The sequence below is a fragment of the Dryobates pubescens genome, chromosome Z (genome assembly GCF_014839835.1).
Source record: "Dryobates pubescens isolate bDryPub1 chromosome Z, bDryPub1.pri, whole genome shotgun sequence".
NCBI lineage: Eukaryota > Metazoa > Chordata > Aves > Piciformes > Picidae > Dryobates > Dryobates pubescens.
The window spans coordinates 100,396,058-100,409,092 of NC_071657.1; the positions used below are offsets into that span (position 1 = coordinate 100,396,058).

Here is a 13,035-nt window from a genome sequence, read left to right on the forward strand (position 1 = left end):
CCATGCCACATTCTGCGGACTATAAACATTATCAAGGGAAGACTTCACGAAGTCCTCAGCTTGTGAGTAAGCCAAGCCTTTCTTTATAGAGTTTCAGTTAAGGTAGCATTTAAATTGCTCTGGGTGGAGGGTTGCCAGTCAATGGCCAAACCCTCCCCCGCTGCTTTCTGAATCAGTTTCGATTCTAAGTTCCGTGAATCATTTGATTTAAGTGCCCATACATAAACATTCTGTAAAGGTAGTTCCACTAACTGAATATCCATACCTGTGAAGGGTGACTGTAAATACCCCGTTGCAGAGTTTGTATATATATATATATATATAAAAAATAAATAAATAAACTTAATGTATATTTTCATTGGCATATCTGCTGCGCATTTCTGAGGGCATATTCACAACAATTGGCCACAGCAGCCCCATGCAGTGCTACAGGCTGGGGACAGAGTGGCAGGAGAGCGCCCAGGCTGACAGGGACCTGGGGGTACTGGTTGATGGTAGGCTGAACATGAGCCTGCAGTGTGTCCAGGCAGCCAAGAGAGCCAATGGCATCCTGGCCTGCATTAGGAACAGTGTAGCCAGCAGGAGCAGGGAGTTCATTCTCCCCCTGTATGCTGCACTGGTTAGGCCACACCTGGAGTACTGTGTCCAGTTCTGGGCCCCTCAGTTTAGGAAGGAGGTTGACTTGCTGGAGCGTGTCCAGAAAAGGGCAACAAAGTTGGTGAGGGGTTTGGAACATAAGCCCTACGAGGAGAGGCTGAGGGAGCTGGGGTTGCTTAGCCTGGAGAAGAGGAGACTCAGGGGTGACCTTATTGCTCTCTACAACTACCTTGAGGGAGGTTGTAGACAGGTGGATGTTGGTCTCTTCTCCCAGGCAAGCACCACCAGAACAAGAGGACACAGTCTCAAGCTGCACCAGGGGAGGTTTAGGCTGAAGGTTAGGAAGAAGTTCTATACAGAGAGAGTGATTGCCCATTGGAATGGGTTGCCCCAGGAGGTGGTGGAGTCACCATCACTGGAGGTGTTCAGGAGGAGACTTGATAGGGTGCTTGATGCCATGGTTTAATTGATTAGGTGAATTAGTTGATGGGTTGGATGTGATGATCTTGAAGGTCTCTTCCAACCTGGTTTATTCTATTCTATTCTACTCTGAGATAGTGGTTTTTCCTGCATCTTACAGGTCCTTCCTCTGGGTTGTTTGGCCCAAACTATTTATCTGGTTCTAACTATGCAATGAAGAAGGAACAGAAATCTGATGGGTTCGGTGCAGAAGCTGAATGGGTAGTGTGTGAACCCAGCAGTATGACTCCCAAAACCTGTTAAAGTCATGAAGCACTGCTGCTGTTTTGGCATGATTAGAATCAGAGCTAGCAGATCTTCCCAGACCTGAATGTGGATATTGCTGTTCTGTGTTTGCAGAACTGAGAGTATTAAGGAGCAGATTGAGAGACAACATATATGACCTTACTCAGCCCTCAAGCTGAGCTCTGTGCAGGTGCTGTTACCTCTGTTAGACCCAAGCTAATTCTTGCAGAGTTGCTGGGTCATCTCAGTGCTGCACAGTTCCTAGTGGGCCATGGCTGACCAGATCTGGGGTGGCTAGAAAGGACTGCGTGGAGAAATAGCCAGCCTACATGTCCCCAAAAGCTAAAAAAATACTGAGGTGGCAAAATGATGATTCAGAATTTGGAAATGTAAGTTTCCTTATTGTGCTATTGCATTGAATTTCTAGTGCATTAATTCTGACCAGACTAATAATAGGATTCAAGAGGGATTTCCCCCTTCCTGTTCATATATATGAGTTGGATATGCAGGGCTTCACAAACTAGTTATAGCTAGAGACTGGAAACAGTGGACATTGCTGCTACTGGTAATGAAAGTCAATTAGGTTCCTGGAGGTTCATCTTGTCCACAGTTCATCTTGTCATCAAAGACAGTAATAAAGAAGTTACCAATATTTGATTCATTTTAATCTGGAAAAGTCTGGATGAGAGCTATAGAATAGAATAGAATAGAATAGAATAGAATAGAATGGAATAGAATGGAATGGAATGGAATGGAATAGAATGGACCAGGTTGGAAGAGACTTTCAAGATCATTGGGTCAAACCTATTATCCAACCCACCTAATCAACTAAACCATGCAACCAAGTACCCTATAAAGTCTCCCCCTGAACACCTCCAATGATGGTGACTCCACCACCTCCTCAGGTAGCCCATTCCAATGGGTGATCACTCTCCCTGAGTAGAACTTCTTCCTAACCTCCAGCCTAAAACTCCCCTGGTGCAGCTTGAGACTGTGTCCTCTTGTTCTGGTGCTGGTTGCCTGGGACAACAGACCAACCTCTGCCTCACTACAACCTCCCTTCAGGTAGTTGTAAAGAGCAGTAACTACTCCAGGCTAAGCAACCCCAACTCCCTCAGCCTCTCCTCGTAGGGCTTGTGTTCCAAACCCCTCACCAACTCTGTTGTTCTTCTCTGGACACGCTCCAGCAAGTCAACCTCCTTCCTAAACTGAGGGGCCCAGAACTGGACACAGGACTCAAGGTGTGGCCTAACCAGTGCAGCATACAGGGGCAGAATGACCTCCCTGCTCCTGCTGGCCACACTGTTCCTGATGCAGGCCAGGATGCCATTGGCCCTCCTGGCCGCCTGGACACACTGCAGGCTCATGTTCAGCCTACCATCGACCAGTATCCCTAGGTCTCTCTCTGCCTGGCCACTCTCCAGCCACTCTGACCCCAGCCTGTAGCTCTGCATGGGGTTGCTGTGGCCAATGTGCAGAACCCGGCACTTGGATGTGTTCAATCTCATGCCCCTGGACTCTGCCCATCTGCCCAGCCTGTCCAGGTCCCTCTGCAGAGCCTCTCTACCCTCCAGCAGATCAACTCCTGCCCCCAGCTTGGTGTCGTCAGCAAACTTACTGATGATGGACTCAATGTCCTCATCCAGATCATCAACAAAGATGTTAAAGAGCATGGGGCCCAGCACTGATCCTTGGGGCACACCACTGGTGACTGGCTGCCAGCTGGATGTGGCACCATTCACCACCACTCTCTGGGCTCGGCCCTCCAGCCAGTTCCTAACCCAACACAGTGTGCTCCTGTCCAAAACATGGGCTGACAGCTTGGCCAGGAGTTTGCTGTGGAGGACTGTGTCAAAGGCCTCGCAGAAGTCCAGGTAGACTACATCCACCAGGCAGTCACCTGGTCATAGAAGGAGATCAGGTTGGTCAGGCAGGACCTGCCCTTCCTAAATCCATGCTGGCTGGGTCTGATCCCTTGGCCGTCCTGTAAGTGCTGTGTGATTGCACTCAAGATGACCTGTTCTATAATCTTGCCTGGCACTGAGGTCAGGCTGACAGGCCTGTAATTCCCTGGCTCTTCCTACAGGCCCTTCTTGTGGATGGGCACCACGTTGGCCATCTTCCAGTCATCTGGGACCTCTCCAGTGAGCCAGGACTGCTGAAAAATGATGGAGAGCGGCTTGGCCAGCTCATCTGCCAGCTCTCTCAGTACCCTAGGATGGATCCCATCTGGTCCCATGGACTTGTGGGGATCCAAGCATCTGAGGAGATCTCCAATCACCTCCTCCTGGAACAGAGGAAAACTATGCTGCTCCCTGGCTCCTTCGGCCCGCTCTGCAGGCCAGCTGTCTGGAAGACATTCTGTCCTGCTATTGAAAATTGAGGCAAAGAAGATGTTAAGTACCTCTGCCTTTTTCCTCATCCTTTGTTACAACATTCCCCTCTGTGTCCACCAAGGAGTGGAGGTTGTCCTTGCCACTCCTCTTGCTATTAATATATTTATAAAAGGACTTTTTGTTGTCCTTCACAGCAGAGGCCAGCCTAAGCTCTAAATGTGCTTTTGCCTACCTGATTTTCTTCCTACATGATCTAGCAACATCCTTAAACATGCTATGGGTTGCCTCACCTTTCTTCCAATGATGGTACACCCTTTTTTTCCCCCTTAATTCTTTTAGAAGTTCATTGCCCATCCGGGCTCGCTGTCTACACCAGTGGCTCATCTTCCAGCACATTGGTACAGCCTGTTCCTGCACCTTTAAGAGTTCTTTTTGAAGTAGGTCCAGCCCTCTGGTCCACTTTGCTTTTAAGAGCTGTTTCCCAAGGAACCTTCTGAGTTAATTCCTTGAATAACCTGAAGTCCACCCTCCGGCAGTCCAGAGTTGAGGTTTTCTTACTGCTTCTCCTAGATTGACTGAGTACTGAAAATTCAATTATTGCATTGTCAATGGACCATAAACAGCCTCCGACCATCACATCCCCACCAGCCCTTCCCTGTTGGTGAAGAGGAGGTCAAGCATAGCCTTGCCCCTGGTAGGCTCATGCAGCACCTGGGATAAGAAGCTGTCCTCCATGCACTCTAAGAACCTCCTGGACTGCCTCCTCTCTGCTGTGTTGAGATCCCAGCAGATGTCAGGCAGGTTGAAGTCGCCCATGAGAACAAGATCAGGCAATCTTGAGACAGCCTTAAGCTGCCTATAGAATGCTTCATCAACATCTTCCTCCTGGTTGGGTTGTCTATAACAGTCTCCAACCAGGATGTCTGCCCTGCTGGTCTTCCCTCTAATTCTCACCCACAAGCACTCAACCCGATTGTCCCTCATCTCCATCTCAATGGCATCTAGTGCCTCCCTGATGTACAGGGCCACCCCTCCACCCCTTCTTCCTTGCCTGTCTCTCCTGAAGAGCCTGTAGCCATCAATTGCACTGCTCCAGTCATGTGAGTCATCCCATCATGTCTCTATGATGACAACTACATCATAACTTTCCTGCTGTAATAAGGCTTCCAGCTCCTCTTGTTTGTTGCCCATTCCTCGTGCATTAGTGTACCTGCACCTCAGCTGGGCTGCTGGTATGCAACTACAACACTAGCAATGGCCTCAAACTTTTCTGTCCTCTTCTTATAGCTGTTGGTCTTTTACAGTATAAAGCTTAAATTTATTAAGTAGTTTGAATAATTTTGTGCTTTATGAAAGGCAGAATCGTGTCTTCGGAAGTGGACCCCATAGTGAAATGCATGTGCTTGTGTGAAAGAGATAGGGAAATGAGTTTCCATGATGAAGTCACTTCAAGCCACGAAATGCTTTTTTCCATTTCTGTACATTAAAAGTTGTAGCTTTTCTTCAGAAGGCTTTGAACAGTGTGGAGAAGTACTAATTCTTGTTTCCTAGTAAGAAAATTCAAGAAGGCTGTAGTTGGAAGGTTGCCTCTTGCACATATTTCCTTCCACCTGTTTAGAACTTCTCTCAGAAAGCTATGTATATGTTCAAGGAAGTGGTTAGATTATGTAGGAATAAAATTAGAGAGGCAAAGGCCCAGCTGGAACTGAAGCTGAACACCTCTGTGAGAGACAATAAAAAGCATTGTTACAAATATATCAACACTAAAGAGAAGGGCAAGAAGAACCTGCACTCCTTACTGGACCTGGAGGGGAACACGGTGACTGAAGATGAGGAAAAGGCTGAGGTCCTGAACACCTTCTTTGCCTCAATGTTTAACAGCAAGGCAGGAGTCCAGGATGAGTGGCCTCCTGAGCTGGGCAATAGGCTCGGGGAGCAGTGTGATACCCTGGAATTAGTTTGGGACCTGCTGAGCCACCTGGACACTCAAAAGTCCATGGGACTGGATGGGATCCACCCTAGGGTGCTGAGAGAGCTGGCAGATGAGCTGCCAAGCCACTCTCCATCATTTTCCTCCAGTCCTGGCTCACTGGAGAGGTCCCAGATGACTGAAACTGGCCAATGTGGTCCCCATCCACAAGAAGGGTCAGATGGAGGAACCTGGAAACTCCAGGCCTGGCAGCCTGACCTCAGTGCCAGGGAAAGTGATGGAGCAGATTATCCTGGGGGCAATAACTGCACCTGAAGGATGGCCAAGGGCTCAGGTCCAGCCAGCATGGATTTAGGAAGGGCAGGTCCTGCCTCTCCAACCTGATCTCCTTCTATGATCAGGTGACTGCCTGGTGGATGTGGGGATGCCTGTGGATGTGGTCTGCCTGGACTTCAGCAAGGCCTTTGACACCGTCCCCCACAGCAAACTGCTGGCTAAGCTGTCAGCTCGTGGCTTGGACAGCAACATTCTGTGCTGGGTTAGGAACTGGCTGGAGGGCCGAGCCCAGAGAGTGGTGGTGAATGGTGCCACATCCAGCTGGTGGCCAGTCACCAGTGGTGTCCCCCAGGGATCAGTGCTGGGCCCCATCCTCTTTGACATCTTCATTGATGATCTGGATGAGGGGGTTGAGTCAGTCATCAGCAAGTTTGCAGATGACACCAAGTTGGGAACAGATGTTGGTCAGTTAGAGGGTGGAAGGGCTCTGCACAGGGACCTTGACCGACTGGACAGATGGGTAGAGTGATTGCCCATTGGAATGGGCTGCCTGGGGAGGTGGTGGAGTCGCCATCATTGGAGGTTTTCAGGAGAAGACTTGATGGAGTGCTTGGTGCCGTGGGTTAGTTGTTTGGGTGGTGTTGGATTGGTTGATGGGTTGGACGTGATGATCTTGAAGGTCTCTTCCAACCTGGTTTATTCTATGTATTCTATGTATTCTATGTATTCTCGACCGACTGGACAGATGGGCAGAGTCCAATGGGATGGCATTCAACAAGTCCAAGTGTCAGGTGCTGCACTTTGGCCACGGCAACCCGATGCAGAGCTACAGGCTGGGGTCAGAGTGGCTGGAGAGCTCCCACACAGAGAGGGACCTGGGGGTACTGATTGACACCCGCCTAAACATGAGCCAGCAGTGTGCCCAGGTGGCCAAGAGGGCCAATGGCATCCTGGCCTGCATTAGGAATAGTGTGGCCAGCAGGAGCAGGGAGGTCATTGTGCCCCTGTACTCTGCATTGGTTAGGCCACACCTTGAGTACTGTGTCCAGTTCTGGGCCCCTCAACTTAAGAAGGACATCGAGACACTTGAACGTGTCCAGAGAAGGGCAACAAGGCTGGGGAGAGGCCTTGAGCACAGCCCTGTGAGGAGAGGCTGAGGGAGCTGGGATTGTTCAGCCTGGAAAAGAGAAGGATCAGGGGTGACCTCATTGCCCTCTACAACTACCTGAAAGGTGGTTGTAGCCAGGAAGGGGTTGGTCTCTTCTCCCAGGCAACCAGCACCAGAACAAGGGGACACAGTCTCAAGCTGCACCAGAGGAAGTTTAGGCTCGAGGTGAGGAGAAAGTTCTTCACTGAGCGAGTCGTTCGTCATTGGGATGTGCTGCCCAGGGAGGTGGTGGAGTCGCCGTCCCTGGAGGTGTTCAAGGGGAGATTGGACGTGGCACTTGGTGCCATGGTCTAATCGTGAGGTCTGTGGAGACAGGTTGGACTCGATGATCCTTGGGGTCTCTTCCAGCCTTAGCTATACTGTGATACTGTGGTACTGTGATCTGTTTCAGTGAACTGAAATCCTTAATCTCCTTAGCTGTCCAGTAAAGCCCACTCATTTAGAAACCATTACTGGAATTTAATTTGTTAAATAATGCAAATGCTGTTTCTTATCCTGGAAAATAGTATACCAAAACCAAACCAGACTACACCAAAACCAAAAACACCCAAAAAGCCAACCAACCCTCCCCCTGTCACCAAACCAAAACCCCAATCTCAAGACATAAATCCTTTTTAAACCAGAGTAATGTGCAACTACATGAACCAAATGCTGTGATCAGATAGTAGAATTTCAGTTTTACATTGGCAAATAGGTAATGCAGCCACAATTTGAGAGTGTCAGGAATATGTGGTTCTCTAATTTTTTTTAATGTGTAGAATGAAATTACTCATGAAAGCATCTTCTGCCACAGTTGTTAATGTGTTTTCTTTTCATACTTATTGAAGAACACCTTGTTTGCAACAGCTGTGTCATAACTGAATAACATTAATATTTTAAGTGGACATTTTTTAATGGTGTATTGTGTTAAGGTTTCATTTACTCTCAAGTCAGCTTTAAAAATTTAACTGGCATTTTGCTATTGAAATGCTTAGTAGAATTAAAGACCCTATTACATCAAAAGTGTGAGTTTTCCCTTCATCTACATCTTCCATCTCCTACTCCCTCTGTTTCTTCCACAGCTGTCTAAACTGCTTCTCAATTTAATTCAAAGTGAAATGACGTTTAGCCTCTGGAAAAAAAAAGAAAAAAGAAAAAAGAAAAAAGTAAAGCCGATTTAAGAGGTTTCAATTGAAAAAGAACCCTGTAGACTCTTCCCCACTGGAATTTCACTACAAAAGTGACAGGGATTGACTTCCCTTGTCCGCGTCAGGGCAAAACACCTCTGAAAACAGTTTCCCGAAGAGCCCTTTGTGAACTCCCGAAGCTCGCATCCTCTGTGGCTTTGAAACGCTAATTTCAGGCTGATCTAATCAGGCTGTTGATTTGCCCCAAATCAACCAAGTAAGTGGGGACAATCTGCTTGACATTTCTCTACCTTCTAGAATTGCACTTTCTTCATTGCATCAGGCTGGCTTGAAACCAGCAAGAAGCACAAACTCGGATTTCACTGAAGGGAAAGGGTCTTTAAGTAGATAGGTGCTTAGAAGCCACCATATCCTGCATTTGAAAAATGAAAACAGGATTTGCTAGTGAAAGAGCAAAACACACTTAAATATCAACTACAATTTGTTTTGTCTGTGTCACAACAGGCTTAATTCAATAGGGCACAGAGCATGTGAATGTTGCCGCGATCAGCGGGCATGACAGGGTGCAGCTCTGATCCTGTTATCCAGCGCTTCTCCGTGCCTTGGTCATTTAAAGATTACAAGCGTAGAGGTGGAGAAACGTAGCTGGTTCCCTTTTAAAAAGGAATTGGACGAAATCTGTCCAAATGTTGTGAAATTGTGAATTCAGCCTTATTTTTAAGTATTGACTGAAGGAAGATGAGGGAACCTAAGCGTGTGCAAGCCAGGCTCTGTGATCGTCATCTGAAGTTTGATTAAGTTAGAATCTGGCAAATATTCTTGTTAAGTAATTGCTTATTTGGCTTTCTGCATTTTCTGAGCTTGAGTGGCAGAGTTACAAAGCACAGTGAAAGATCTCATATTGTTAAAAATATTGAGCCGCAAGGTAGTAGCAAGCCTGACACCAAAGTTACGCCAGGAGGACTTTCAGGGACAAATGGAGTTAAGGCTATCAATAATAGCACTTCCTTCCCACCCCCCGACACCTTTTTTTTGTTGTTGTTGTTGGGGTTTTTTTTAATGACAGATATTTTGCAGGTTTTGTGACTGTTTGCTCTATTTATTAGATATTAACTGATTCGATTTTTATGTGTCAATCTGACACTTTTCGAAAGTCAAGACTATTTGGACTCGGCCATTCCCTCTCCTCCTGGGAGAAGCTGTAACATTTGGGGGGGGGGTTTGTTTGTTTTTCGTTTTGTTTTGTTTTGATGGGGCTTTTTTTGTTTGGTTCGGATGGGTTTTTTATGCCTTCTTTCTGTACGGACGGCGAGCTGCTCCAGACGACAGCGATCGCCCTCCTCGTGGCCGGACGCTGGGGCCAGGACAAGAATAGTCACAAATGAGACTTTGATCGCCACAGTACTCATAAGCGACTGAGCGGGAGCATTGCCCGGTACTGGATGGTACAGCAGTGCCTCCCAAGATACCTATGAGACACCAGTGGCCATGATTCCTCTCTCCTAGCATCCGCGGTGGCGTGGTCGCTGTTGCTCCCCGTGCAACCCAGGATAGGACCGTAGGCGCTGCGCCCGGAGGGACGGTCGGGCAGGAGGAGAGAGTGCAGACATATTAAGTCCCGCCGGCCCTGCGTCCGGCCGTGCCCTATCGAGCCGCACTGAGGCGTCGCGTCCTCGGGCCACCGCCACCTGCCTGCAGGCGGCGATGAGCCCCCCAGGAGCTGCCAGCCCTGTCAGCTGGCGCTCGTCCGCTGGCAGTCCTGGAGTGTGCGATGGCCCCCACGCCACAGCTTGCAGAGCGTGGCCACAGCCAGCCTTCTTCCACACCCCGCATAAGCCCCGGCGCCGGTGCTGAGAAGCCTAGAGTCTCCCGCTGCCTGAGGCGTTGGTGCGGGGAGATTTGAAGGGGACGTGGGTGGTTTTCTTTGACGTGTTCCCCTGTCCTGAGGTGGAGGGGGGCGGAGGGGAGCGACGGACACCATCGCCCTCACAGGGCGTTCACGGGTGGCGCCGGGGGACGATGGCGACCCAGCCAGAAGGCCGTCGCGCTCGCCCGCCCGCCCCCCAACCTGCCCCCCCACTTCTCTTCCCCCTCCCTCTTCCCCCGCTGCCGCTTCTCGCCGAAGGGCGGGTTATAGGGAGGGGGGGGGCGGAAGGGGAGGGGAAGAAGGGGGAGAGAAAGCGAGGCGGGAGCGCAGAGGCAGAGCCGGAGGGAACAGCGCGGCAGAGCTGCGGCGTGGAGGCAGCAGGGCGGCGAGCGGCGGCGGCAGGGCTGCCCCCGCCGCCCGGGGCTGCGCGCTGGGCAGAGGCGGCGAGGATGGGCGGGTGCGGGCCGGCTCCGCCACTCGCCGTCTGAACCTCGGTCGCCTCCCGCCGCGCTATATAGTGCAGGCAGGGGTGGCAGAGGAGGTTTGTCCAGACTGGCCGAAGCGCATGGGGCGGCGATGCATCCTGCTAGGGAAGCGTACAAGTGACTGGCGCCTCTTTCCATTCCCGTCTCTTGAAGCGACCCTCCCCACCCCGCCCGGCATGGATGTGACCAACAACACTACCTCCCCAGAGCGCTCCTCCGATGGGGCAGGCGGCCCCAGCTTCGCCGAGGTGACCCTGGGCTACCAGCTGCTCACTTCTTTGCTCCTGGGCACGCTCATCTTGTGCGCCGTGAGCGGCAACGCCTGCGTGATCGCAGCCATCGCCTTGGAGCGCTCCTTGCAAACCGTGGCCAACTATCTCATCGGCTCGCTGGCCGTCACCGATCTCATGGTGTCCGTGCTGGTGCTGCCCATGGCGGCCCTCTACCAGGTGCTGAACAAGTGGACGCTGGGGCAAGTCACCTGTGACATCTTCATCTCGCTGGACGTGCTGTGCTGCACCTCTTCCATCCTGCACCTGTGCGCCATCGCCTTGGACAGGTACTGGGCCATTACAGACCCTATCGACTATGTCAACAAGCGAACTCCCCGGAGGGCTGCGGTGCTTATCAGTCTGACCTGGCTTATCGGCTTCTTGATATCCATCCCGCCCATGCTGGGTTGGAGGACACCCGAAGACCGCTCGGACCCCGACGCCTGCACCATCAGCAAGGACCACGGGTACACCATCTACTCCACCTTCGGCGCCTTCTACATCCCGCTGCTTCTCATGCTGGTGCTCTACGGCCGCATCTTCAAGGCGGCCCGCTTCAGGATCCGCAAGACTGTCAAGAAAGCAGAGAAGAAGAAAATCGCCGACACTTGCCTCACCCTGTCCCCAGCCGCCCTGCAGAAGAAAAGCAATGGGGAGCCCGGCAAGGGCTGGCGGCGAACTGTGGAGCCCAAGCCTGGTGCCTGTGTCAATGGCGCGGTGCGGCAGGGTGAGGACGGGGCCGTCCTGGAAATCATCGAGGTTCAGCACTGCAACAGCTCCTCCAAGACGCACCTGCCGCTGCCCAGCGAGGCGTGCGGCTCTCCGCCGCCCTCCTCCTTCGAGAGGCGCAACGAAAAGAACACAGAGGCCAAGCGGAGGATGGCTCTGTCCCGGGAGAGAAAGACTGTCAAGACTTTGGGCATCATTATGGGCACATTCATTCTCTGCTGGCTGCCGTTCTTCATCGTGGCTCTGGTCCTGCCCTTCTGTGACAGTAAGTGCTACATGCCCGAGTGGCTGGGGGCAGTCATTAACTGGCTGGGCTACTCCAACTCCCTCCTCAACCCTATCATCTATGCCTATTTCAACAAAGACTTCCAAAGTGCTTTTAAGAAAATTATCAAGTGCAAATTTTGCCGACAGTGAAGCCCACAGCTCCACGACGGGGCAGGAGGTCCAGCTCCATCCACTTGGCCCCCGCCGCAGCGTATGTGTGTATGTCCCCCTCCAACCCCTCTATAACGCCGGCAGAAGGGTGGGAGACTAGGGGATCCCCCCCGCTCCGCGGAGCACGCCGGAGTCCCTCGTTCCTCCGCCCCTCGGACAATCCCCGCAGTCCGGGGCTCGTCAGGGCAGGGCTTGGGCGGCGGGGGGTGCCCTGCCCAGGAGGGCTCCGCGGCCCCCCTCGCCTGGCCACACCGGGGCTCCGCTGTCGAACATAGGCGCTCTAGACTCTCTCCCTCACATCCATGATAATGGGTAGACTTAGGGTTTGCAGGTCGTTGCTTGTGGTCGCTGTAAACCACAGTGTCTGCCCGAGTAGCATCGGTAAAAATAAAACACCCTATGCAGAAAACCGCCGTGTTGGGGATTTTTCTTGGATTAACGAGGAGACTGCAGCGGGCTCTGAGTCCGACCTCGGTTTAGCAGTGTGAGTATGGAGGCTGAAGGCGACACCCCGAGCAGAGGAAGGGGGTTTGGTCTCGTGGCTTCTCGAGCTGTGAAACCACCAAGTGGATTTTCTTCAGGGAAAAGCGACCGTGCTTTGTAACCTTGCAAGGTACTTAGAGCGACATCCCTGTCAGCGTTGCCTGTGTCCAACAGCTCTACTGCTATGCTAGGACCTTCCAATTCATCGTGCTTCCCTTCGTTGCACCGCAGGGAGGTAGTGGGGCTTAACCCCCAACCGCACGTCTCATTATATGGGGATATTTTGTAAAAATGCCTTTAACTGAGGTTTTCCCACTGAGGAAAGGCTTGGCGCTCTGCAGCTGTGCCTGACTCCGCGACGCATATACCGGCACAGGCAGTTTAAAAGTATTATTTATTTATTTATTATTCTTAATTTTAAACTGCTTCAAAGTTTCTCCGGTGACACTGCAGTTGCTTTGGAGGCAGCCAGCTGCAGCACATTTTGTTCGGGAAAAAAAACAAAAAGTAACAAAAATAGACAACAAAACGAACCAAACCGATCAACCAAAACATTGCCATGTGCTCCGTGGCAATAGGGGAGGGGCCGAGAGCATCTGCTTGCGGCAGCTTCGAGAGTGGA

The 13,035-nt window shown here is 51.2% G+C and overlaps 1 protein-coding gene across 1 annotated transcript; it reads left to right on the top strand.

Annotated features, from left to right (window-relative positions):
• The first annotated feature begins 10,648 nt into the window (after positions 1-10,648).
• HTR1A (5-hydroxytryptamine receptor 1A) lies at positions 10,649-12,017 on the top strand. Its single transcript, XM_009910126.2, has one exon. It carries the CDS (start codon positions 10,668-10,670, stop codon positions 11,907-11,909), a length of 1,242 nt encoding a protein of 413 aa, XP_009908428.2. The 5' UTR covers positions 10,649-10,667; the 3' UTR covers positions 11,910-12,017.
• Positions 12,018-13,035: the final 1,018 nt, after the last annotated feature.

Bases quoted from the DNA above. Each gene is read 5' to 3' on its own strand.
- HTR1A (XM_009910126.2), top strand. From the start codon at position 10,668: ATGGATGTGACCAACAACACTACCTCCCCAGAGCGCTCCTCCGATGGG.